Below are 26,156 nucleotides of genomic sequence, written 5' to 3'. Positions count from 1 at the left end.
AAAAAACAATATATACAATTTCCCATAGTTTGAGTGGTAGCAATTTACATACTATTGTTTATGATGTGTTAGTTTCTAGTCATACAGAGTAGTCTTTAGGGAAAGAACAATAATTGAAATTTTACAGTCTGGTTTTCACACTATCTCTCGAATGGTCCCCCTAATATGGTGAGCATCAATTCCTTCTAAAGCATCATCATTTATGTGTGCATGCACTCTGAACAAGATTCTCACAATGGATCATTTGGGTGAAAGATAATGTTGAATATGTGTTTCCTTTGCCAAGCATCCAAATAATTAGTAAATCTTCATTGAAATTTTACTATAGTGTTTGCAGTGTCGGATATGTTTGGAGTCTGATGAATCTACATCAATAACCTATTGGAGCTCACGCAGGTTACTTGATAGCATTGATGACAAGACGAGGATAATTTAGAAGATACTTTTGCTCTGGGTAGGTGTACATAAAAGCAGAATAACAAAAATATTTTTGAAAACAAGTAGCAATCTATCCATGGGACAAGAAGATTAACAACATAGATATTTAATTCAAGCAACAAACTTGTTCACCACATTAGTAACCTCAGCAAAAATCCAATTCAAAACTATTTACTTTAAATGAAACTGCAAAAGCATGATCTTTCAGTCTAGCCAACTCTATGCACCAAATTCAAAATGTTAAAGGACATAATTATTTGGACAAATTCTAACCCGAAATAACATAATCGTCCATCAGGAAAAAATTTACCTGTGCTTTCTGTAGAGGAGAAACTCGGCAACAAACTACTGAACTGCAATTCAAGCTCAGGTCAAGCAGCTTTCCTCGTAAATCGAGGTCCAAGGCATACATCAAACACTTCCCATCAATTATAAGTGCCAATTTGGGTCCAGATACAGTATTCAGACATCGTTGTGCTTCCTCAAGGCAATTCTTCAGCTCTTGTTTCACCAGATCCCTAATAAAGCATGCTGTCTCTACTGCGTCACCCTAATCATAATAAATTATAAAATGATAGTTTACAAAGTTGACCAGTTTGGATGAACAACTTTCCTCTTACATAAACCTAAAAAGATTTGGCACCTTACTGTGTTGCTTACCCTACTTTCAATTTCTCTAATTGCATCAGTTTCTGAACTGATAATGAATTGCTTCATGTTATTGTTGATCAAACTACATGCTGCAACACAAGGGAAATACAGCGTAGATTAAAATATTTGCTACAACAGCTAGGGAATAGGGCTTAAATGGGTCATGTGTGGGTCGGATATGGGTATTATCCATATCCAGATCTGAATTTTTATTCAGATCCAAATCCGTCTCAGGTCCTATAAGCAAAAACCATATCTGAACCATTTTGCCTTCACTAAATCTGGATACGAACCGACTGAATTACTTGATTTGTGTTGGATAATTTCGGACCGTGCAACATTTTTGGCTATATTTCTTTTCTAATTACTATATTATTCTATTTTACTATTTCTTTTTATTTTATAAGAATTCATGCTATATTAAAGTAGTAAAAAAAAAAGATATCTTGAAAACATAAAAATATATATTTCAAAGTAATATATCATTCGGATCTAGGCGGATATAGGGATGGATCCATATCCGAATCAAATCAAGGGACCTCAACCAATTGTTTTATTCGGTCCAAACCCACTAAATTTGGATTCGGATCACACAGATTTTGAACCCAACCAAGGAAGCAAGAAACAGCTGGGAGACAGATAAGAGTGCAAGTACTAATTGAACATTGACTCACCATAAGCAATATTTATTGCTGTTTCCATCTTGTCCCCTGTTAGCACCCAAACCTTGATTCCTGCTTGAGAAAGAGTCTCTATACAAGATGGAACTCCTTCCTGAAGCTTGTCTTCTATGGCAGTGCACCCAATCAGAAAAAGATCCTTCTCTATAAGGTCTGAAACCTACAGTAGAGAATATTTCATATGAAGTATCTTCATAAAATGTTCAATAACTATAGAAACATGTCCCCAAAATCAAGTACCTCATCCAACTTCTTTTCTCGGTCTCGTAAAGAAGATTTTGCTAGGATGAATTTTTCATTCCAGCTTTCATACAACTCAGTACTTAAATCCCTGTAAGCTAGGCAAAGTGTACGCAAACCAGCAGACCCAAACTGTTCTAATTGTTCCCTAGTTGAGTTCTTTATGTCATTATTTCCATCCACCAATCTTTCATATATAACAGAATCAGCACCCTGTGAAGAACAGTTTCCTCCTCAGTGTAATTTTAACCATCATAAGCAATGTAGCCAACTCAAGACATAACTACCTTGCAATACAAAACAAGCCTGCCATCGGGGTAACGGCATATGACAGATTGACGCTTCCTTACACTATGTATATGACAAAGGTGACCATCAATGTCATTAACAACAAAAAGCAAAAAACATAATGAAATGAGAATCAGAGGATGAGAGCTTCCACCTATTGAACTCTAAAACATTTAGAATCTCGTAAGACACATCTTGGACTTTACCCATCTTCTCGACATGTGATTCACGAACCTTTATTGTAGTTGGTGTACGCCTGAAGAAAAATATTGATAAGTTGTATGTCTGAAAAAAAAATTGTTACCCAATCTTCAAAAAGACGCTTGCATTCAATCTAAAAGTTCTTCATGTGGCAAGAAAGGGCTTTGAGCTTTCAATAACATTATTATAATAAGTCTTTGGTGCAGTACATAATCCACGTGTAACCGATCAATCATCTATGAAAGAAAGCACGACCATATCCAAACAATTATGCTTATTTATCCAAAAGACAAAAATGCAGTCATATCTAGTATTTCTATGTGTCCCAAAACGAAAATAGAATTCAAGAATGAATTGCCACTCCTCACTAAGTCAATGGAAAATAAAAGTCCAAACCTGTAAAAGAAAAAGCCAAAGTTCTTGGCAGCAGTAACAAGAGCAGACTCATCTGGAGATGCAGCTTGATATGTAATCTTCTCTGGAGATTCATCACCTTCAGGAAGCACAGTATGACATATAGCAAGGCATCTGAAGAATTCCTATCGAGAATAAAAAATAAAAAATAAAAACTTAAACTGAGTATGTCATAGTTTAATAGACACAAAATCATGTGCGCATGTAAAGTAACAAACAAGATGAAGAATGTATTAAATATTAGGTTCCACTACCAGAATAGAATTTTTCATACACAATGCACAGATTCATATCTAAAATCAAAATAATTGCCAATAACAAAAAAAGGAAAAAAAAAATGAAAAGAAGCAAATTAGAATCCCTAAACACAATTCTAAATGAATGAAAGATTTATGAATCATAGAGAAAGAAAAGAAATAAGCAACACGAAGGAAAAGAAACACAAAGCAATTAATTCTTTTTTTTATTTTTATACGTAAATAAGAGTTGTTATGACCAAAGTACAGAAACTAATGGCAATCAGTTGACAATGCAATCACAGTACCACTAAAAAGAAGGGGTCAAGACATTAATTGACAAATGGAGTTTGATGGGGAACTAGATGGATAGTGATGGCAAAGATAGCAACCGAGGAGTCAAAAGGTATTTCCTCTCCCACACACCACCGTAGAAGATCTTAAAACACAAATACATACCAGATACAGAGCTGGGGTAAATCAAAACCCGGATCGGTAACACTAATTTTTTTTTATCAGAACAATTACACTGTTTCATGCACAAACCTTAAAAAATTAGAACAACTTTCTACTAACATTTAACTTAAATGCTAACTTCATTGCTTCATTGTAGAAATGTGGTTTGCGACAACTAAAATTATATAAACACCACAATTGGAGCCTATTCCCATTGCATTGACTAGTCTACCTTGCAAATATCAGGGTTTCTCTCATTCCTCCAAGCACCTTGCATTAACCTAGCATCATCGAAATTGAAACCTTTCTCATGTACTGCGGTAGCCGACTTTGGTACCTAAAAGAAACAAGATTAAATGCAAAAATTATATAATAAAAGGATTTATTAGCCTCTTTGCATATTATATGCAAAAATACCTCTTCTACTTTCATTCCTATCCGTTGAGCTCCTCCTCTTTCTATTTCGGTAATACCAGTTCCATATACATCTCCTCCGATTGAGCACTTGAAGAACTCCATTAGATTTCTTGTTAAAGTTCCTGTTTTATCTGAAAATATGTATTCCACCTATCCAATGAAAAGCAGCTGAAATGAAAATGTAATCCTTCAAAACATTTGATTCACACTTTATTGAACAAAAAGACCCATTAAAAAATTCAATGGGAACATTTTCTCCAAACTATGTAAAATATAAATCATGCAGAAAGGATAAATTATCCACAAAAAAAAGAGCTGCACTTGCATTCAAAAAAACAATATGGCACCAACTTACCTGCCCAAGCTCCTCGTTCAGATTAGATGTCCGTGCCAATGCAGGGGTATTTGTTTCAATATGATACATATGTACATCCTTGTTGATAAACTGAATAGATTGAATAAATTTGATCATCTGAAAATTCCAAACAAAATATTACACCATTTAAATAAGTTTAGAAGCAAAATTTGAGATTATCTCCTTGTGACAGCTGCATCGACTAAATAAGTTTGCGCTTACCTCAATGGAAACGTAGAGAGAAATGGGGATAATTGTTGAGTACAATGTAATTAGGGTAAACATGATCAGAATGGCAACCTGGAGAGTCAGAAAGAAATTCTTAGATGGTAAAACTTTAACTACACATACAACTGAAACTTCTACAAAGAACATTGTTGGAGCGATGGGTACCACAAATCTGTTCTTTGGATTAAACTGATCTTCCACACCTTCACCAAGACCTAAGTAGTGGTACTTTTGGTTTATGAAAATACCGCTGTAGATTCCAACCAAACCATAAACAGTATCATTCCCAGTCTTAATGGAATAAAATCAATGCCAAATATAAGAGAAAAGAGGGTTTACAATTGATCAGAATCATTAATGGAGAAAAAAACTGCTAACTGTTAGACCTGCCAATGGCTCCAATGAGACACATTAGGAAGAGAGTGCCAAAAAGAGTAAGAATTAGTTTATCAAGTTTCCTCTCCAAAGTACTTCTTTTTGAAGGGACGTTCATGGTATTCATCATGACCTACAATTTAGTTAACATGGCCATAAAAAGCTTTACCAAATTACAAAGGGAATTTAAATAATAATAAAAAAATATTAAAAGAGAAAGAATATCTGCATACATCAAACACATAAATATTGTGTGTGTGTGTGTGTGTGTGTGTGTGTGTTGGGGAGGGGGGGGGGGGGGGGGGGATACCATCTATTGGGATCAAAGGAAACATCTCAATGCATGCTTTCAAGAAATTTAAAAACAGGCATCAAGATGCATGCCTAACACCAATGGTTAGCATTAGTTTCCCAGTGAAGGCAAGGTTTCATTTACCCCTTCATGCTGTACATTCATGAATGCTCAAAGAATTGAAGTGAGGAAAATGGCAGGTGAAACAATGGAAAGATAACACACCTTTGTTTCATGCCCAGTAAATATAACAGCCCCGACTATGTATTCCGTGTTACGAAGACTGCATCCCTGACAAGATGTCTACGATGTTGATGACTAATAGATATGAAGGACTACAGATAGAAACTTCTTATATAAAAGTAATATAAATTATAAAAGAAAATTTCCTGCTAGGAAAATGAGAAGATGTTAAACTGATTAACCACTGGAAAAAAAAAACAAGACCAAATGTTAAATGGGGGGGATCAAGTTAAGCATATGGATTGCTACAATGATTTTGCATATTGAAAAATAAAGATCCAAAAATTTAAATTACAGACAAGAGAAGCAGAAGCTTGTTGTACTACGAACTGGAAAATGACCAAAATGTCAATTTCTTTATAGATAAACCTCTGATGCTTATTCAAAAAGTAGCCTCACAATGATAATGCCAAGTCGACCCATCTGATATACCCTAAGGCAGTGACGACACAAAGGAATAATCTAACAGATTTGCAATAATATTTTAGACCAAGAAAAGTAAAATCTATCTTGAAAAGGTCGAAAATGCCAAAAATGCTTTAATTTGTCACTCAAACATAACTACACAGAAATTAGAAAACAAAAACTACAGAAATATAAAATTCGATGATGAGGATATAAGAGAATTCAATCATACTCTCAACAAAATTTGGTTCGGAGAAAGAGGCAGTGTTTGCTTTTGGAATATAAGATTGCCTGTGAAAGTGTACAATGAATTATTTGGTTGTTCGCATTGTATTTCCCCTGCGATCACAAGAATATTCATGAGAAAAAAAGGTAAGCAAGAAAATAGATGAATTTGCAAGCATTGGTAAAATGAGCATTAGATTGATTTATTTGATAAAACCAAACATCTATTTATAGAATTCTCTCAATTAAGTGTGATATATAGCAAGATATCTGAAGAATTCTTACTCAGAATAATAACTCCTGTAGAATAGGATACTACAGCTAGATCCTCAAAGACCTATGGCAATGGAGGGACATTAGATATTGAATTGCCCAGTTGTTCATCTATCTAAATCATGATTTCATCTAACGTTCTATATTTTATGAGAATTGCCAATCATTTAGAAAGATCAGATCAACAGGTCAAGGCTGTTTGGAGATCTTATTAGCTGATTTCAGGTTTTTCAGTCTTGAACTGCAGTAGAAACCATATCTTTGACGGGGATCCTACCAGCATCTAATACATGGAAAACTGCCCCATCACCTTGTACTACTCAATATGCGACCATCTCTTGGGTAGAGCATAGCCAAAGCATACAAAATGAATTCTTCTAACTTGCATCATGTATGCATTGTGAACATCTTTAATGTTTTTTCAACATCACTATTTTGGTTATTGTTGCTTTGAACATATAGCAACTGTGCTCATCTCAGGCAAATGAAGGTTATTAACGAAAAGATAGGGAGAAACAAATAAAAACGGGAAAGCAAATTATAAAAAGGAAAGTATAGATGGAATTCAGGAATGGGTTCGTCGATGAGAGGTTTTGAAAAAGATGTATGCTTCATGTCATCTAAAACTTTATTTAATGCATCTTGTAAGCGGTGTGCATCCTACCAACATATGTTGATGATGGAAGGTTGTAATGGCTTAAAATGTTCTTTTTTTTGGTCTTCGCCATGACCGTTGTTTAAATAATAGTAAGGTATTCTAAAGTAAAAAAAAACATCAACAAAAAGCATGTCCTTCCAACATATGAAATGGGTAGATGGTTTTCACACATGCTTTTTTATTTTTTATAAGTTATCCTATTAATAAATAAATAAAATAGAAATTAGAATACATTTAGAAAGGCATGTTCATGAGGCTTACATCTCATATTTTGAGGCTTAGATTCATTATAGTGAAGCACCTCACCCCATACATCCACGTTTCTAAACATTAGTTGAGGGAGGATAATTAATTTCAAATATGGTTATTGTGATAAGTAGGATGAGAAGCTCAGCTTATCGACAAAGGAAAAATAAAAAAAATAAGAAACACAAAACGAATAGCAAAACAAAATTTCAAAAGCAAAGAGAAAGAAAAATGTAGCAAGTGAGGCAGGACAACAGGGCTTGATTCTAGTATGGCTTAAATTGGGTCTGGGGTTTTGATGACTCGTTCTAAGATTTAAGGTGGTGGAATTTATGGGTTTGTGGCGTGATGATTATTAATGAGGTCTAGGACTGAAATTTTATGGCTGCTTGGAGGGACCGAAAAGGGTAAGAGTAGCATTGTTACCAAAAACAAGGGCAATCAAAAAAATGTTTCAATTATTAAAGGCCTTCAAATACTTCTTTTTATAAAAAAAAAAATTAGAATGCTGAAAAAGGGAAAAAGCTGAACTATTCAAGGCCTTCAAATACAATTTAATAAACAAAAAAAAATAGGTATGAAACATAGGTATTTTTTACACTTTGTGTAAGGTATCTTTCACCTTGGAACATGTCAATTCTCAATTAATTTTTTTTATATCAGTACTTAAGTTAATATTTATAACCTAAAGAAAAACAACACCATATAACCTAAAGATCGTGGGAAATGCTGCACATGATGCAACAAAGGTCTCTAAATAAAAGAAAATAAGTCAACTGATTAACCAGTTGATGTCGGAATAAGTCACATACTATGCTCTAAAATAGATAAACAAAACAACTCAAGCAAGGAAATTTTTATTCTGAATTTCTTTTTTATTTTTTAATCAATGGTGGATCAACATTAAAGAAGAAAAAATAAATAAATAAATAAATTGAACCTTTAAATTCAGATGCTTTATCAGGAGTCAAGTAATCCCAAGTCCTTTCCAATGCTTTTCTGATCTTCAAATTTGTTTCACCATCAAGATTTGCAGTCTTTGACCCAAAAAAAAACAATGAATTAAAATCAGTCATTTGTATCAATCAATTATACTTATATTATGTAATATTATTCAAATAAAGTGTTTCAACTAAACAGCGTAGGAAAATGTGACAAGAAACCTCAATGTAGCAGACACCATCTGGATTCGTACTAGCAAGGAACAACAAATCTGCAGGGAAGAATCCATCCTGCTTAACCTACAACAAGATCAACATTCATCTATAAATTAAGAATTCTCAAGATTTTAAATTTTTAGTCAGAAATGATTGTCCCTAGATTTTAAATTTGGCTAACTTCTTAGTCAGAGTCGGTGTATGTTGAGAATCTTGAAAGTGAGAAATTCTACCTAGCTTTCTAATTTCAATTTTTTTATAAGCTCTAATCGATGTGAATATACTTGTACCTACAAACAAAATAAATGCTTAGAATTAGCATCCTAAAGATCCATTTAAACTGCAGTGTGCAAAGCAAAATTGTTCAACAAAGGTTATTAAGTAATTTCTTTGGTGGTTAATTGACTTCTTTGAGGATGGATGACCAATGTAGTTTGAAGTTTTAATCTTCTCGATCAACTCAAGTGTCAGGGTTTTACTCAAAATTGCTAAGGATTCCTCTTTTCGAAATAACATAATGAATGGCAGATGGGAGGGTCTTTGAAGGACATGATCAAGGTTATCGAAAGCCTCTAGATATCATCACAGAAGAAACTGTATCATACAGTTGGTCTACCATAACTAGATCTGGCAAGGAAAAATGACTGACTGGCATTGTGTCAGTATGGTGTTCACACTTTAAAATGGAATATTTGGTAAGGAGAGCTGCTTTTGAAATATTCTAGTAACATAGCTCCTGGTGTGATCTAGGAATTGAGAAGGCATTGTATAGCTAACTTCATGTTTAGATGGGACAAATTGAATATAGGATGGTGAGATCATGTTGATCTTGCATTGTTGTTTCCCCTAAGACCCTCTCTCACATATTTTCTTCTCTTTTCTTTTTAGCAATTTATTCTTATTGATCACTTAAAAAAAAGCTCTCAATATTCCCACTGAACTTCAACCGATGATTGGGAGAGGGAGAGAGAGAGAGATACCAATGCTAGTATGATTGCTCACATCAACAATATTCCCCTTTTCCCCTTGGTTGATGTGGAGGCCGATTTTGGGATAAATCAACCTCCATCACGATTTTCACATTTTATTCTCAAAATGGTAAGAAAAACATAAAAAAGGAAATAGAAGACAGATTTTTTACGTGGTTCGGCAAACGTGCCTACGTCCACGGGCTCGAGGAGCCGTTCCACTATCAAACTTATGGTTACATGGCCTATTTCCATCATTTTTGTCTTTACCTTCCTTTTTCCTTTTCAATGGCCTCGAGGCCTTTTTATAGAAAAGCCTTAAAAGAGTTCTAACCCTTACTAGGATACAATTGACCAGATTACCCTTATCTAAATTAGTTATTATTACATTAAAAAGGAAAAGAACCTCTTCAAATGATGCCACATGTTTACCTCGGAATATGTGTTGATATTGCAAATGGATGATCCGAATGAGGGACGGTTTAATTCATTTTGATCTATTCCCTACTTTTCTCCAACCAAGACCCAAACCCATGGTTGGTTTATAACCGAATCACCAAGCTTACTCTTGTATCTCTGTACTTGACTCAAATCCCTAGGTGTCACGTGTCCTCCTTTGGTACTTAACAAGAAATATCCTCCACAATACCCCTTCTCGGGGGTTTGGACTTTTAGTCCGAGCGTCGAGAATAAATGAATGGTACTATGAGACACGTGGTCACGCACCCCATAAATTGTCATTTTCTGATTATTGATTGCGTTTTGTGCCATCATAAACCCGATCTCCAAAGCCAATAGATATAACCCCCTACGGTCGGGTTTGGAATAGAAATCGATTAAACCCACTCCCAATGGTTGGACTTGCCTCTCTTACGAACCAGTCATTACAAAAAGACAAAGACGAGTTAGCCCGACCCTCACTGATAGGACTTGGTTCCCTTCACGAGCCAAGATTTTCACTATGTGCCAACCCTCTTACGGTCGGGATTTACTCCCCTCACGAGCCAGAACTTTCGTTAAATAATAAAAGAACTGACCGAAACCCCAGATCGGGCTTGGATCCCGAAACGATCCAAGACTTAAATAAGTAATAGAATAACCGATCGAAGTCCCAGATCGGGCTCGGCTCCCATGACGGGCCAAGGCTTTGACAGAAGAGCCGACCGAAATCCCAGATCGGGCTTGGATCCCAGAACGATCCAAGACTTTGATAAATAATAGAATAACCGATCGAAGTCCTAGATTGGGCTCGGCTCCCATGACGGGCCAAGGCTTTGATAGAAGAACTGACCGAAATCCCAAATCGGGCTTGGATCCTAGAACGATCCAAGACTTTGATAATTAATAGAATAACCAATCAAAGTCCCAGATCGGGCTCAGCTCCCATGACGGGTCAAGGCTTTGACAGAAGAACCGACCGAAATCCCAGATTGGGCTTGGATCCCAGAACAATCCAAGACTTTGATAATTAATAGAATAATCGATCGAAGTCCCAGATCGGGCTCGGCTCCCCTGTCGGAGCCAAGGCTTTCCGTTATACCAACCCCTCGGTTGGGCTCGGCATCAATGAAGGGCCAAGGCTTTCTTTGTAGGCAGACCCCCAACGGTCGGATTTTGCACTAAGTGGTCCCGCATGACGGACTTAGGATATGGACCAGACTCCCCATATGAGTCGGGTGTGGCGTTAAGTGGTCCCGCACGACCGACTTAGGATATAGACCGGACTCCCCATATGAGTCGGGTGTGGCGCTAAGTGGTCCTGCATGACCGACTTAGGATATAGACCGGACTCCCCATATGAGTCGGGTGTGTGTCAAGTTCCTCTGCATCCTGCATCTTTAAAATAACATGGACACAAAACACTAAGGCAATTAGTTCCTAGTCCGGTGTTGTCGATCTATGCCACTCCATAAATTGTACCAATCTCAATTATAAATTTACCCCCTAAATTAAAACCAATTGACTTGCTGAGTTGAGATCAACTGTTCATTAATAAATTGGTCGTTCGTAGTTCAAATTAGACCCTCACTTACACCGTACAACTTGGCGAGTCGAATTTGGATTGAACCTTTCATAAATTTACCATTTTAATCATTTGAGTTTCCTAACTCGGGTAAAGTCCCAATTATTTGTCACGTGATATGACGGAAACCCTCGATTCGATTGAGTTGGGCACAAAATTGGTCCTCAAGCCTTATTTGTCAAGCTGACTCAACTACCAAGAAATTAGCTCACCATGACTAAGCCGCCAAGCAATTTAAATGTTTACTATAACATACTAGTTGTCTTGATTAAGTCGGCATACAAGTAACTCGGCTCATCGAGTCCAATTTGGATTAAACCCCCTCTTATTTCATTCAACTAGATCGAGTCATGAAATTACAAATTGGTTCAAATTGAGACTTTATGGTTCAACTGAGTTACTGACGAACTTATTAGACTCACTAGTTCAATTGGCTCCCAACGACCATTAAATTTGATACCAAACCTCTACCTTTTATACCACGTACTATAATCCTTATTATTCTTCCAAATAAATGATGTCAAGGTAATGAACATTAAAAATTGATGTTCATACAAAGTAATTAGCAACCAAATTACCATCCATTTTTAATGTTCCCACTGTCAAGAGGGTTCAATGCACATCAACCTTGATGTCTATGTAATACACCCAACCACTCTTTCCCAAATTTGACTTATTAGTAGTTCAATTGAATATAAATAATAAATACCTGATGGTACCATCACAGCACATGTGATACTTTGCTTCCTTCCTTTGCTAGCAAATCTTTGCTTGTCAAGTTTGAAACTATCTAACGTCTAATCCTTCCTGTTTGCAGGCTGCGTGATAAGTAAGCAACAGACCACCATTATTTTTCCCCAATTGGAATTGATTCTACCAGGTCTGAAATGATAACTCCCACATTTTCTTCCCCAAATGAGCTGGTAAACCGAAAACCAGCGATGACATCGTCCGACACAAGTTATTTGAGTTTGTAGTACTATTCGATGGATCTCCTTCCCCAGTTGGGTTTGTTAAGACAGCATGGAAGCTGAACCAAGTACCTCGTCCTCAACCATAGAGAGAGCAACAATAGCCGCCACCGCTCCTATTACTTTCCATTCCAAGGAGCTGTTACTCCCTATACATGAGCACCTCCTTGCATCCGGCTTGGCCACAATTGCTGCTTCACTGCTAAAGGGGGCTTGATTAAAACGTCTACCATCCTTGGCAGCATTCCCTCCTCTCCATTAAAACACTAGTTTTCTCTATTTCACAGAACTCCTCCATGTGTTGGAATTCCTGCGAGAAGTTCTGCAAATAGGGGTAAATAACCTCCATCTCTGCATACATTTCTTTCCCTTTTTCGAATCTTATCTCTCTTTCTCTCTTATTGAGACCAAAGCTTCAAATCGAGCTTTAATGGCGAACTCTCCACTCTTGCTTAGCTTTCAGTCAACAGAGCGAAGTAAAGCAGAGCAAAAGAATCTAAGTTTGGTCGTTTTTCCTGTAGCATTTCCCACGGACGACGCCAATTGTGGAGGCCGATTTTGGGATAAATCAACCTCCATCACGATTTTCACATTTTATTCGCAAAATGGTAATAAAAACATAAATAAAAAAGGAAATAGAAGACAGATTTTTTACGTGGTTAGGCAAACGTGCCTACGTCCACGGGCTCGAGGAGCTGTTCCACTATCAAACTCGCGGTTACATGGCCTATTTCCATCCTTTTTGTCTCTACCTTCCTTTTTCCTTTTCAATGCCCTCGAGGCCTATTTATAAAAAAGCCTTAAAAGAGTTCTAACCCTTACTAGGATACAATTGACCAGATTACCCTTACCTAAATTAGTTATTATTACATTAAAAAGGAAAAGAACCCTCTTCAAATGATGCCACGTGTTTACCTCGGAATATGTGTTGATATTGCAAATGGATGATCCGAATGAGGGACGATTTAATTCATTTTGATCTATTCCCCACTTTTCTCCAACCAAGACCCAAACCCATGGTTGGTTTGTAACCGAGTCACCGAGCTTACCCTTGTATCTCTGTACTTGACTTGAATCCCTAGGTGTCACGTGTCGTCCTTTGGTACCTAGCAAGAAATATCCTCCACAGTTGACGACAAAAGAACATAATTGTAATGGTATATTCATTGTTAGATCAATGAATTCTAAGGAAGTGATCAATCATTGTGACGTTGTTAGATTTGTATTTGAAGTTTGTTAAAGTTTTGACATGTTCCATGTTTTGATCTTTTCCAAAGCTGATATGTATCAACTTTCTCATCTAGAGGGTAAGTACTTTGGAGATTGCTTTCTTTTTTTCCAGTATGCCAAGGTCCTCGGAAGGAATGTAATAAGAGGACTTTTGATGAAAAAAGAGAGTCCTAAGACATTATATTAAACATTAAGGCTTTTGTTTTCTTATAGTTTAAGTTATCTAGGGAATGCAAAGGGCTATTTTACTAGGATTTTGTCTTGCAAATGGGATCTTATTGTAAAAATTGAAGGGTAGCTAGTGTGTGTATTTCCTATCTTTTCATTTTTTTTATTAATTGTTAGGTTTAGTAAATCATTAGTAGTAATATTAATAAATTCTGTACCAAACAAAAATAAATTACTTGGACCTAAGTAAGAACGACCAATGCATGGCAACTCAGCAAAACCAACCAACACTTTGATCATGTAGCTTACATTCGAAACCCTAACCAGGATGATCTACCTCATCCGATGATGTGCCCCAACAAAATTTTTTTTTCCGTAATATATAACTAAACAAATGATCACCCTGTCTCATACCACATCAAATCATATCCTACATACAAAATGTATAAGGTTGGGAAAACTTACTCTAACAATGTCCCCAACCTGAAGTTTCTTCCAAGAAATACTTTGCCAATTTTGATCTTGCAATACATTTGTACGTGTCCTATTTATCACCTTATCATTAAGCAAGCGCTTCTGTGGTGTAGAAAACAAAAAAAAAAAAACAATCAAATATGTCAAACCATTGCTCCACTTTGTAATGCCCAAAATAACCATGAGATGTGATTATGAATAAAACTAAAATATAATACACAAGTGCTTAGTGTCACAAGGAAAATGTTTAGGAAGAAGTTTCTCCCTTCACCATGTCTAGAGAAGGATAGAGTTACAAAAGGGTCTGTAAAACTCAAGAATGTACTAGCTCAATTTGGATAAGCCTCAGGAATTCCTTTACTTTACCATTAGAGTTGCACATAAAGTCTTGTGAGTTCCTAGAGTAGTCTAGATAGGTTTGTAGGCATCAAATTTTTATGAAAGCGCCTTCACAAATTTTATATAAAAAAATGAGGTCCCTAAAGTCATAAATAAGCCACAAATTGGGGCCATTGATTGGGAATAGGCTTTCTAAAGAGTGGGCTTTAGGTTTTGGGTTTTGGCAGATAAAGCCTATGATCTAAAATAAAATCAAGTGATCCATGTACTAAGTATTGGGCCATAGCCCCAAGTAAATGAGCTTGACCCACCAACAATCCATAGAATCCTTAAAATTGGATTTGGACGAATTTAACCTTTAGATGAACCATTAGAACTCTTTAAGTCGGGGCATAATTGGAAAGTTAAATTATCTTAAATCTATAAATATCAAAGACTCCCTCATTTGAGGGGGGATTTGAATCACTTTCTCTCAGAAGATACAAGCTCTCCCTCTTGAGAAGAAGAAATTCTCAAGCCCTCTTCCAGAGACAAAGCAAAACTCTTTAAGAGACTCGAATTCTAATTGAACAAAAGATCAAGCTTAAAGCCTTTTCTCCGAAAATCAAAAAATCTTTCTCAATCGATAAAACGCGAAGTCCGAAGAGAAGAAAATCTACAGAAAATCAAGCACTAACAAAGCCACCGTCAAAGCAACCTTCTCAGTCAATCAAGCGCGAAGTCCAGAGAAAAGAAAACTACACACGTCATCTTTATTTTTGTACTTGACTTTTAATCAAAGGAAAATGTTGAGATCTGTATCTCAATTTCATCAAAATCAATAAAATCATTTACAATCTTATTTCATGAATCTCGAGGTAGATTTGTGAAATTTGTTATCGACAAGGTCCTAAGAAGGATCTAAAGTAGTAGAGTTTAATGAAGTTTTATGACGAATTCCATTATCGTTGGATCATTGCCATTTGGCTCATCCTGAACATCAATATCACCTATTTAGTTCTATATGAGGGGTTGATTATCATTTGTAATCAAGTTTAACGAGTTTGATAAATTGTCTTCTTTCCAAATTACTACTTGTAGTTTCTCTAAAATGGGTGAGTGCTATCATGGTTCAAAGTTTTGTACCGCTTTGGAATGTTTATGTGAAACATTCCAATTTTGGTCGAGACCAAAACAAAGCAGCGACCCAAAATTATAAATTATAAATTAAAAAAACAAAATGGAAATCTTATTGAAACGCCACAATATCTTGGGGCAGGCCAGTATAAAAAAAATTAATTAATTTTTGTTTTAAGGGCACCCTCGTCTTCTCTGGTGAACCAACACGCCAGAAACCGGCCACTTTTCCTCCTCTCCCTCCTCCTCCTCTCTCTCTCTCTCTCTCTCTCTCTCTCTGTTTTTTTTCTTCTTCTCCTCCTCCGATCTCTCTCCCTCTCTCTGTTTTTTTTCTTCTTCTTCTCCTCCTCCGATCTCTCTCCCTCTCTCTATTCTTCTTCTTCTTCTCCTTCTCCCTCTCTCTGTTTTTCTCCTCCCATCTCTTTCTCTCTCTCTCTGTGGTTTTCTTCTTCTCCTCCTCCTCCTCACCTGAGTCGTCAGAATCGTTGGAGATGAGAGGGGTGCCCTTTGACATGGAGTGCCCACAACATTTTTTGCATTTTTAGAGGTGTCCCTAAAAATTGGAAGGCCCTTAGAGTTCTTTGGCGTGTCAATATAATTTCCCCAAAAAAAAAAAATCTCTTAATTAAATACAACCTCAAAACATGAACAAAAAGATCACTAGTGCATTAAACTGTGGACTAGCTTATGATACTCACCCAGTCTTCAAATGCCTCTTTAACAAGAGAGACAAAAAGCACTAGACTCAATGGGACCACATTTGTAATAGGATGCACAGGACTGCATGAAAATAACAATTCTTCAGTAAAAAAGTTATAACTGCATAAAATTATCAAAAATAATAACCACAAATCCCTCATTCTCGCAATGCTGCTTTTTGAGTATATGTGTAAGAATCCTTGTTAATTGAATTATTAGATGGCAAAACAGCAGAAACAAGATTTTCAGATATACAGCATACAAAGAAAAGCCTATTTATCACTCTGTTTGTCTCACAACATGATACCAAAAATCTGCTAAGATCAAAACCAAAGGGGAAAAGAAAACACGCTCGATATGATGAGAAAATCCAAAATGGGTTAGTATCTCCGAATCAGTTTTTTTTTCCAGCAATACACACTACAATACGCTAGTCCTTTCTAGATATAAAGAACTGGTCACTTAAAGAAAGAAACCTATTTTAAACTTGTCACTGGAATGAAGTATGCTCCAGCACATAAATGTTGTTCAAAGATATTAACTAACCACAGAGTACCTGATTGGTGTTGTTGATAAAATCGAGATCATAAGAAAGTATAAATTAGCTACCCGCCTGAACTGTCAGTGTAAACAAGGAAACTTTTTAGAAGATAATGAATAAAACAAAGACAGATTACTATTGTGAAGACCTTCAAAGTATATAAACTACATATCAAGAAAAATAATCCTTCCAAATCAAATATTATCTAGGTTCATCCCTCCAATTGCCTGTAATTTCATTAACACTGGGTTACCTGTTCAAACAACCCCTTCGGTAAAAAGGTCAGAATGTTGTACTTCGTAGTTGATATAGAATTTCCCTGAAAAAGATTGTTCCAAGAGCAATCAAAAAATCAATTATGTGACAACTGTAGTTAAGGAATAATTATCAAATTTTGTTACTCTAAGAGCAAGACTAAAGTAAAAGATAACATATAGAACATTAAAAGGAAAATATATAAGTGATGATCTTCGGCGAGTAGATCGTAAACTTCAATTCAAAGAAACCAAAGTAGATTCAAGTTTATATACATAGTGTGTGAATATATAAATAAAACATATGCAAACTAAAGCAATATGGAAGAGTATGGACATGAGAGATGTGTTGCACATAGGGATATAATGGATTCCATTCTAAATTGTGATTCAAAATTGATTTACAAGATAAGATGAATCATTTGATGAGAGATCTAGCAAGCCAAGCCAAGACAACAGGGGTCAGAACACAAGGGGAACAAAACTAAGATCAAAGCCAATTAGAAAATTGATTAAAATCCCCCTCCCAAAAAAAAAAAAAAGTTGATTAAAAGGTATGACCTTGTGCATCAATGTCAAAGCACAGTAACGAAGGGTTTTACTATTTAATGAACGGAAAAAAAAAAAAAAAAAAAAGGGAAGCGATGAACCACAATTATATGGAACTAGTGAGTGGCTTCTCAAACCAAGACATGTCAAAAAAGACTAGAATTTGCAAGTAGAAAAATTCCAATCCATTAGAACAAATTTCAACACCAAGACAGGATTACCAGACTACCCAGAATAGGCCGTCTCCTTGACCCAGCCATTTTCAAGACCACAGTAGATTGATTTTATTCTCCATTAACAATGATCAAGAAACATTTACTCATTTCAATCATAATCTTTGTTCAGACATGCATGACCACCAAACCATCAGGCATTGTTCTATAGGCAGGGGACCAATGATCCCATCCATCCAATATTTTCACGACTAATAAAAACTGCACTTTGATTGGTATCACCTTTAGATCTTTGATGCGAGAACCTTCAAAGCATTCTTGAACACACTTCCATGAAAAGTTAACAGGTCATAAACTCCAGAAATACAATTGTTCACAGTTTTTAGATTGACAACAACCATGAAATTAAGGCCTTATCAGCAACAACAAAAAGGAGCCCTAAGTGCAAAAGCATTTTTTTTTTTCAAGTTTAAATATGGAGAAATTAATTTAGAAAATAGACAAAAACAGGATAAGGAAAAATCCTTTACAGAAGAGCAGCCGACAGTGGTCAAAGAAACTTCAACCTTCTTTCTTTGTTTGATTGGAAAATGGATGAGATCAGAGATGCCATCATTGGAAGAAATGAGGCAATAGCTTCAGTTAGAGAAAAGTCCAAAATGGCATAACCAAATGATTGTTTATCCAATGATGGATTTCGCATCACGGAATGGATTGAGTTGCTACGGACTTTTCCAGTACAGACAGCAGCTCCTGCTGAAGCAATTGTAGTTGTCACCGCCACTCATCCTGCTCCCCTGAAAGAAATTACAGTGCACGGCTTCGCTGAAATAATCACTTTGCATTCCATTAGTTGATAAATCGACCCAAATGATGTGGAGGAATCTCATATCCTTCGAGTCCATCTGGAGTGGCACAGTGACATCTTGGATTGTACACTGATGAAGCATGCCAATGCTCCCATCTTGAAATAAAGATTCAAAAATTTCTGAAACTTTTTCCTTCAAGGTATCAACAGCCATATCGTCAACCTTTCTGCAAAATTCTCTTGAGTGAGACCATGAAGCCGTTAGGCTTTATCCCAATTACAATACTCATTCCCATAGAAAATCCCATAGAAATAATAAAGTCTAGAAAATCCTATTGCGTCATACTTATCTGAGTTGATAATTCTCGTCACACTTTTCCTTTGAGAATTTCTGGATTCTTCATCAACTCTTCCCCATGTTCCTTTGATCTTGGGCACAGCACTAGGTGGAAAACAACATATTCTTTTCGATACAATACAGTACACCGAACATCAAACCATCTCGATGAAGAAAATAAACATAAAACAACCACATCGACAACATTTATTAATGACGTGAACATATGCTTTCAACTAGTTTTCAGTTCTTTAGGATCTTTCCCTTCTTCGAATGGAACAAACAGGAGATAGAATCAGATCAATTCCCGAAAATGCCTTTTTGGATATTCCTCAATGTCCCGGCTATTCATGGAACATGAGAAGCAGATGCTTAATAATCATCTGCTTCCATAAGAAATCGAAGAATTTTTGGGAATGTACAAGAAGGATTCATTCTTTTTTCTCCGACGGATGGTTAAGGTTTGAATTCTACTAAGAGGTCCAATAAAGATCACAATTGGTGAAGAAGCAACAAAATGATTCTTTCGTCCCTTCTAGGCGATTGGAAAATAAAGAAAGGATAACGCACCAGAAAACCCTTGTTGACAAACTTTTACTCAGAGTCTCTAACAGTATCTAGGGTTCCTCGAACAATGTGATATCTCACACCGGGTAAATCCTTAACCCTTCCTCCTCTTACTAAGACTACAGAATGTTCTTGTGAATTATGGCCAATACCAGGTATATAAGCAGTGATTTCAAATCCAGAGGTTAATCGTACTCTGGCAACTTTACGTAAGGCAGAGTTTGGTTTTTTGGGGGTGATAGTGGAAAAGTTGACAGATAAGTCACCCTTACTGTCACTCTACAAAATTAAAAAAATAGCACCACTCAAATATCTCCCAAAAAAATCTAGAACCCACAAGCCATGGGTTGCAATTGACCAATTAGCACGTTTTACATCTTTTTCACAAAATGGATTCTACAAGATAACACTCAAGTATGTTACCTAGAGACTTCAAAGTTGTTGCGTCTAACACTTAACTTGTACAATTTTAAAGTACAAACAGTACCTGAGGATGAGGAAGAGCCATAAGGCCAACTCACCTGTCCTCTCTTATCTCCTTGCCCCTTAGCTCCAACACCCTCTTACTCATTGTCCACTTGACATAAACAGCAACCAATCATCCATTCCACGTGGTTTAGGCAATAATCAAAATTTTAAGTGTTATGCATACACTTATTGCAGTTAATATTTGAGATAAATCCCTCTGTTTTTAAACCTATGACAATACATATTCCAAATTATTTACAAAATTGGTATAAAGTATTTTTGGTAAATAAATTATTTTTTTGAAAGGTTAAATTCTCCTAATAATGGAGATTTACATATTTTGGCCTTGTTATCTTACTGTTTTTTTTTTAAAATTAATTACCACAATAGTAAAAAGTGATTTGGTAAATATTTTGGAATGCGTACTATCACGTTAATTTCATATACTAATAAAAGGTGACTTAAATAGATTTAAAAATAATTTATCATAGAGGTTTAATAACTTGAATATGGTAAATTCGGGAAGAAAAATTGAGGGTTTGTTTTTTGCTAGAGATTGAAGATGAGGGTATTTATATCATTTAGAATTAATCTATAAGATAAGACCGAGGTCAATGCAACATCACATTAGTTTTAAAACACAACAGTAAATCAATTACTAACATTATAAATTGTCTATAGTTTGCCCCCCTACAAGAAATCCTGACTCTGCCCCTAACCATAGTAACCCACCCAAATTTCAATTAAATTTTCAAACTCTTCAAACCATCGAATCCAATTCAAAACCCAACAGAGTTCAATCATTCAAAAATCATGATCACCATAAAAAATTAAAAAAAAAAAAAAAAAAAAAACTAGAACAACAACAGATCAAAGACAAATCCTACATACTAACCTTGAATTTTACAGGAAGATTAGCCTCTCGATCGTTACAATAAATGGTTCGATGTCCAGGTGGTTGGGGCTGAACCCGACCGAGCCGAACAGTTCGAGAGGAAGGCTGTCGCTCGCTCTGCATTCTTCTCGTCCCTATTCTCCCTCCACCTAACCCTGATCTTGAAACCCTAACCCTATCCCATCCGCTCATTTTAGAAAACCCTAACCTTCTCCAATCGATTGATCGACAGAGCAGAACTAACTGAAAATTCGGACCAAGGTGTAGTGGAGAGAAGATTCGTTTCGATTTTTTCTGCAATTTTTTCGGTTCGTTTTTTCTCCTTTTTTAAGAAATCCTAACTCATTAATAACCAGAGGAGGATTGCGCGCATTCGACGCTCCATTGTTGCTCTGTGTTTCAGCTTTTGATTCGTTTGTAGAAATGTCGCACAAGAAGACCCGGTAATTCGGTAATTTTTAGTTGTGGATCATGTGTGCCACGTCGGATGTAGTAACTGTTATTGGTGGTTGTTGTGTGTGGCAGTTAATTACCTACCTTAGTTGAGATGCCGATTGGTAAACGACACCTGAGGAAAAAAACTTTGAAGCGGATTCCGCTTCAAAATTATGAACCCTCTCTCATGAATTACACGTGGCATTTACAAGGAGGTGATTTCAATTTTGATGGAAATATAGGGTATGAAATAAATTTAAAATACTACGTGTCTTGTAATAAAGAAAGTTCCTTCAACCTGCCTATTTCTTCAAAGTTAAACTCAACACTTATTGGCTTCATGGTTTCAAAACTTGATTTGACGTCTCGTACGTGGATGAGACCGAGTTGTCTCGGATGAGTCAATTTATGTCGGACAAGATGAATCTTTTATAACTCGATTTTATAATGATTTATATATATATTTAAATGAAAAACCTTATATGTTTTATTTTTGAGTCGTGATAAACTTACACTCTAAAATGTAAGTTGTTTGTACGTGGTTGACATGGCAAGTGTATAGGACTGAAGATCTTTTTTTGGGATACACATAGAAAAAGATTTACGGTTCTGTGCACTTGCCACATCAACTGTGTCCATTTTACAAAGTCATTTTATCATTAGTATTTATTTATATAATAAATAATTAAATTCTTAAAAAATAGTTATTTCAATCAAAACTTTGATTAACTTAGCCAAGACTTTTAAAATATCGTTCGAGACATTTCATTTATCTTGCAAGATGGTGAGAAATCATTTACACCCATTTCGTTGCTAATCAATATGAAGATGACTCGGGCAAGATGTAGATATGTGATTTTCGAATCTGAATGTCTCCTCTACGTGGATTTGGAGTTACTACCATTTTTTTATAAATGGTATGAATGGTCACTCGAAAAATATTTTTTAAAAAAAGATATCATTTTAGCATTGTGGTGACTCTCGTACGGAATAGGACACCAATCCACATAAGATCTAGGTAAGGGTTCGGTTAAAGAGAGGGGAAGATGTTAAGCACATCAATCCATGGTTTAAAAATATGTTGTCCCCGATATGGAGTTGACTCGCTCAAGTCATCTTGTCTTGTATTAATCGAAATGTAGTGACTCGACACATTTTTTAAAACCATGACGTAAGCTTGCTACTTTGTTTAATATAATGAAATTGTAGTCAAAGAAATATATGTTTAACATATATGCTAATATGCGCACTGCAGAATGTCGTATAATTTAGAAATTAAAATAAAAGACTTTAACATGTTTTAGATTATTGATCATTGAAAAGTCATTCCCTTTTAAAATAAATAAATAAAAAGGTCGGCTAGTTGCACGTCACTAGTGGTTGGTTGCACTCTAACATTAAAAACATGCTTTAAGATAATAATAAAAAACCCTCAACTTTCACCTATTAATTGCACTTCACTATGTTAACTTTATGATTTAGGGGCTTATTCATCTTCCCAGGGCTTCTTCTATGTGCGTGCTCTATTTGTTTTGTGATTGATTTTACTCATGTTCTCATTGGCATCAATTGAAGGTATTGATTTTCTAATCCATATTTAAATTTTGTTTAGAAATTAATAAAAGCCTATGTTTCAATCTTATCTTCTGAAATTTGATGATCACTCATCAGCCCAAAGTGCCAACATGAATTCGAACGAGTTTCTTAAGCCTCATGATGTCTTTAAAATCGTCAAAATCAACCCTCCTTGATTTATCAATTCGGATATATGGTGATTAGAAGTAGAAGAAGAAAATTAATACAATCTTTTACTATTATTTTTGGACTGTAATCATCTAAATGGAGTGCAATTGGTAATGGGTGGTATGCAACTAGTCGGCCCTAACTAATAATATGGATAATTTAGCCATATCACTATCACCCAAGGTTTGGGGTGAATATTTGAGATACCTTGAAATTTCAAATTGATGATGATATATCCCTTGACCTCGATGAGAGAGTCAGAATAAATATATGAATACCAAATTTTATATGGTTGTCTTGAAATACCTAAATTATTTTTGAATATTTCCCAAATTAAACTAACTTGGCCTCGTATTTGGGAATTAAGTTTCATTACTCGTACATCCTTAATTACCCCTCCCAACTCCCAAAGTGTTATGTTTTGGGGGGTGTTGGGATATGAGATCGAAGGAGTCACCACCCACATTAGTACCTTGGATGGCCTTGCAAAGAAAAATAACAAACACACAATGAAAAAAAGAAAGATTTAAGAGGTACATCCTTTTCTGTGCAACAATCTTTCTTTACTAAATGATGCAAAGACTACAACCAAGAGGGGGTGGCTCAATGGAAATTTTGGATCCAATGAGTGGTGAGAGTCTGTAAGCTCACAATGAGAAGAAAAAAAAAAACCCAAATTTGACAACCCAAGATTGTTGAATTGGCATCGAATTTTTCATTGTCAATTTTTTCTTTTTGACGATCAGAAACCATCAAATTAATGAAGGATGGGAGAAATTCAACGGCTCTAGGTTTATGAATCGGGGGAACATCATGAATTTCAACGGTCCTAAACCGTCGAAATTCAGTTTCTAAAATTCGTGGGCCTTTGTCTCCTCTCTCATAGATGAATTTTTTTCTTTAACTAGAAAATCCTTGGTCAAAGTTATATATTTACACGTCTACCTGATTACATAAATACCCTTAGAAAAATAAATAATTCCCACTATTTCCTTAAAAAATTTGAGCCAGGGTCTATGCTCCCTGTACTCCCACTCGCTTGAGAACCTAATGTTCAACAATCTGAACACTGGGATCTAAATCAAAGTGAATACAAAAGACCTCTCCTCAACATGATAGAATTTGAATTAAATTAAATAAGAAAGAGAAATTATGATTCAGAACTACACTATCGATGAAGTAGAGCGCTCAATAGCGATACGGCTTTTTGGCTGAGCCTACTCTTGCCGGGGCTAGCGCGTGGAATCAGACTTCACTCAGCAGCTTATGATCTTTCTCTCTTCATTCTCATATTACATTGATCCTCGCTTTAGCTGATCTTTCAGATCCGTGCCAAGCAAGATACGGCTTCTTTCAGATCCTCTGTTTGCTGGGCCTTAGTTTGCTCCGTCTCGCGCAGGAGCGCTCACTTTTTTTGGCTGGACCTTTCTGTCAATGTTGCCAATTCCCAGAATACTAATGTACCCTCGTGCATACAGTTGCCCAACTACTTTCTTCCACCTCCTTCTCTGCAAGTACCAATTAGTTTAATTGGTAAAGTCTTTGGGTGATGATCCCATTGAGTTGAGTTCAATTTTCGTTGACACTAAATTATTGATCTCATTAAAAATAGGCTTACCCAATGACAATACCAAAAAATTTAAAATGTGTCAAATTAGCTAGGTCGGTAAGATTTGAGAAGTGTTGATCTCATGGCTTAGGTGCAAATCCCATTGAACCCACCTTCACCTTATGATCTCCCGTGAGGTTAAATCAAATAGAGTAACATGGATGACTTCGAGAAATTTAATACTAATTTAAACTTGGCCTCTTGAGTAAGCTTGTTAATCGGTCGAATCCAGGGTGAGTCAAATCCAATCAACGACGCTACCCTCATTTGCACCAAGCACTTCTATTTTTGGATTGGTACACCAATTGCACCATGAACTTGACACCATCCCAAAAAGAAAATGCCATGGATTGACAAGGCAATAAGGATTATGATTTAAAGTTCCGTACCATCTTAGAATATCTCAATCGTTCTCATAAAAAGAAAATATTAGGATATTTTAGATTGTCTTGAAATGTTTCAATCAGAGACCGTCTCAATTTTTCTCTTGACCTAGACAATACCTCAGAATAAGATGTTGAATGAACCTTGATAAAGATTATCGAATATATTACATTACGATAAAGAACAATACTTGTCCCAAAAACAAAGAAAAAAAATGATTATTATACAAAAGATGATATATAGTACTATTTATTACATCGGGCGTTAGGAGGTTGGAGAAGATCCCAAACATTTCCCAAACACGGCCGATAGAGCACACCCACGTGGCCTGACTTGATGAGGCCTAGAAGACGAAGACGAAGATGTAGAAGGCTCAGAAGAATGAGGCGAGACGTTCTCTTTCTGGTGAAATTTCTCCGATTTGTGCCTCTCAAAATTGGAGATTTGGGCACCAGTATTCAAGTCGAGGACTTGACGCCGATCATCCCAAATGTGACCCGAAGAGCCTTGCCTCCGAAATGAAACTGATGATCTCTGTAACGTAGTCATTAACTGATCGATCGATTTACCATATGTTCATGTTTTTTTCTTGTTCAAGCACTTCTTTTGTTTTAAACTATTTTTAGCTAACAAAACGGTTTATGGTTAAGAGGGTTATTTCGTCTATTTTTTTAGTGGTTAGTCCTTATAGAAAGGATAACAGTGCATGTAAAGATAGGTAGGGCAGCGTCAACATTTGCCGTAGGGTCATTCTATTCGCAGTGCACTCATCTCTGTACATCCCACCTCAAAATTAAATGTGTTATAAGTTGGTGCGGTTACCACAAATGGTGAGTGCAAATAGCTTGGCCCATTTTTAATAAATAAATAACTTTTATGTTTTGATGAAGGTGCTGATTTTTTAACTCAGCCTGAACTCATTGACAT

At 35.9% G+C, this 26,156-nt stretch overlaps 1 protein-coding gene across 10 annotated transcripts in view; it reads right to left on the bottom strand.

Annotated features, from left to right (window-relative positions):
- Positions 1–25,825, bottom strand: part of LOC147405724 (phospholipid-transporting ATPase 3-like) — a 29,369-nt gene extending 3,544 nt beyond the window's left edge. The window contains exons 1-23 of one of the 10 annotated variants that reach the window (XM_086433555.1): positions 25,563–25,825; positions 21,059–21,163; positions 17,261–17,326; positions 17,023–17,084; positions 16,466–16,547; positions 14,304–14,414; positions 8,485–8,562; positions 8,262–8,358; positions 6,152–6,258; positions 5,497–5,562; positions 4,991–5,112; positions 4,770–4,854; positions 4,599–4,676; positions 4,377–4,493; positions 4,022–4,171; positions 3,837–3,941; positions 2,895–3,037; positions 2,452–2,553; positions 2,297–2,360; positions 2,010–2,222; positions 1,764–1,929; positions 1,099–1,178; positions 749–988 (exon numbers count right to left, since the gene is read on the bottom strand). In XM_086433555.1, the coding sequence (XP_086289681.1) occupies positions 749–988; positions 1,099–1,178; positions 1,764–1,929; positions 2,010–2,222; positions 2,297–2,360; positions 2,452–2,553; positions 2,895–3,037; positions 3,837–3,941; positions 4,022–4,171; positions 4,377–4,493; positions 4,599–4,676; positions 4,770–4,854; positions 4,991–5,112; positions 5,497–5,562; positions 6,152–6,258; positions 8,262–8,358; positions 8,485–8,562; positions 14,304–14,414; positions 16,466–16,547; positions 17,023–17,084; positions 17,261–17,326; positions 21,059–21,163; positions 25,563–25,778 (2,655 nt within the window). In that variant the 5' untranslated portion in view covers positions 25,779–25,825. Of the gene's footprint in view, positions 1–748; positions 989–1,098; positions 1,179–1,763; positions 1,930–2,009; positions 2,223–2,296; positions 2,361–2,451; positions 2,554–2,894; positions 3,038–3,836; positions 3,942–4,021; positions 4,172–4,376; positions 4,494–4,598; positions 4,677–4,769; positions 4,855–4,990; positions 5,113–5,496; positions 5,575–6,151; positions 6,259–8,261; positions 8,359–8,484; positions 8,563–14,303; positions 14,415–16,465; positions 16,548–17,022; positions 17,085–17,260; positions 17,327–18,031; positions 18,524–18,549; positions 20,128–21,058; positions 21,551–25,562 lie in introns of those variants that run through there. The other 9 variants (XM_086433551.1, XM_086433554.1, XM_086433546.1 and 6 more) reach the window with 9 other exon arrangements.
- Positions 25,826–26,156: the final 331 nt, after the last annotated feature.

Source organism: Akebia trifoliata, chromosome 3 (genome assembly GCF_017979445.1).
Source record: "Akebia trifoliata isolate Shusen 1 chromosome 3, ASM1797944v1, whole genome shotgun sequence".
NCBI lineage: Eukaryota > Viridiplantae > Streptophyta > Magnoliopsida > Ranunculales > Lardizabalaceae > Akebia > Akebia trifoliata.
This window is presented reverse-complemented; position numbering and strand designations above follow the sequence as displayed.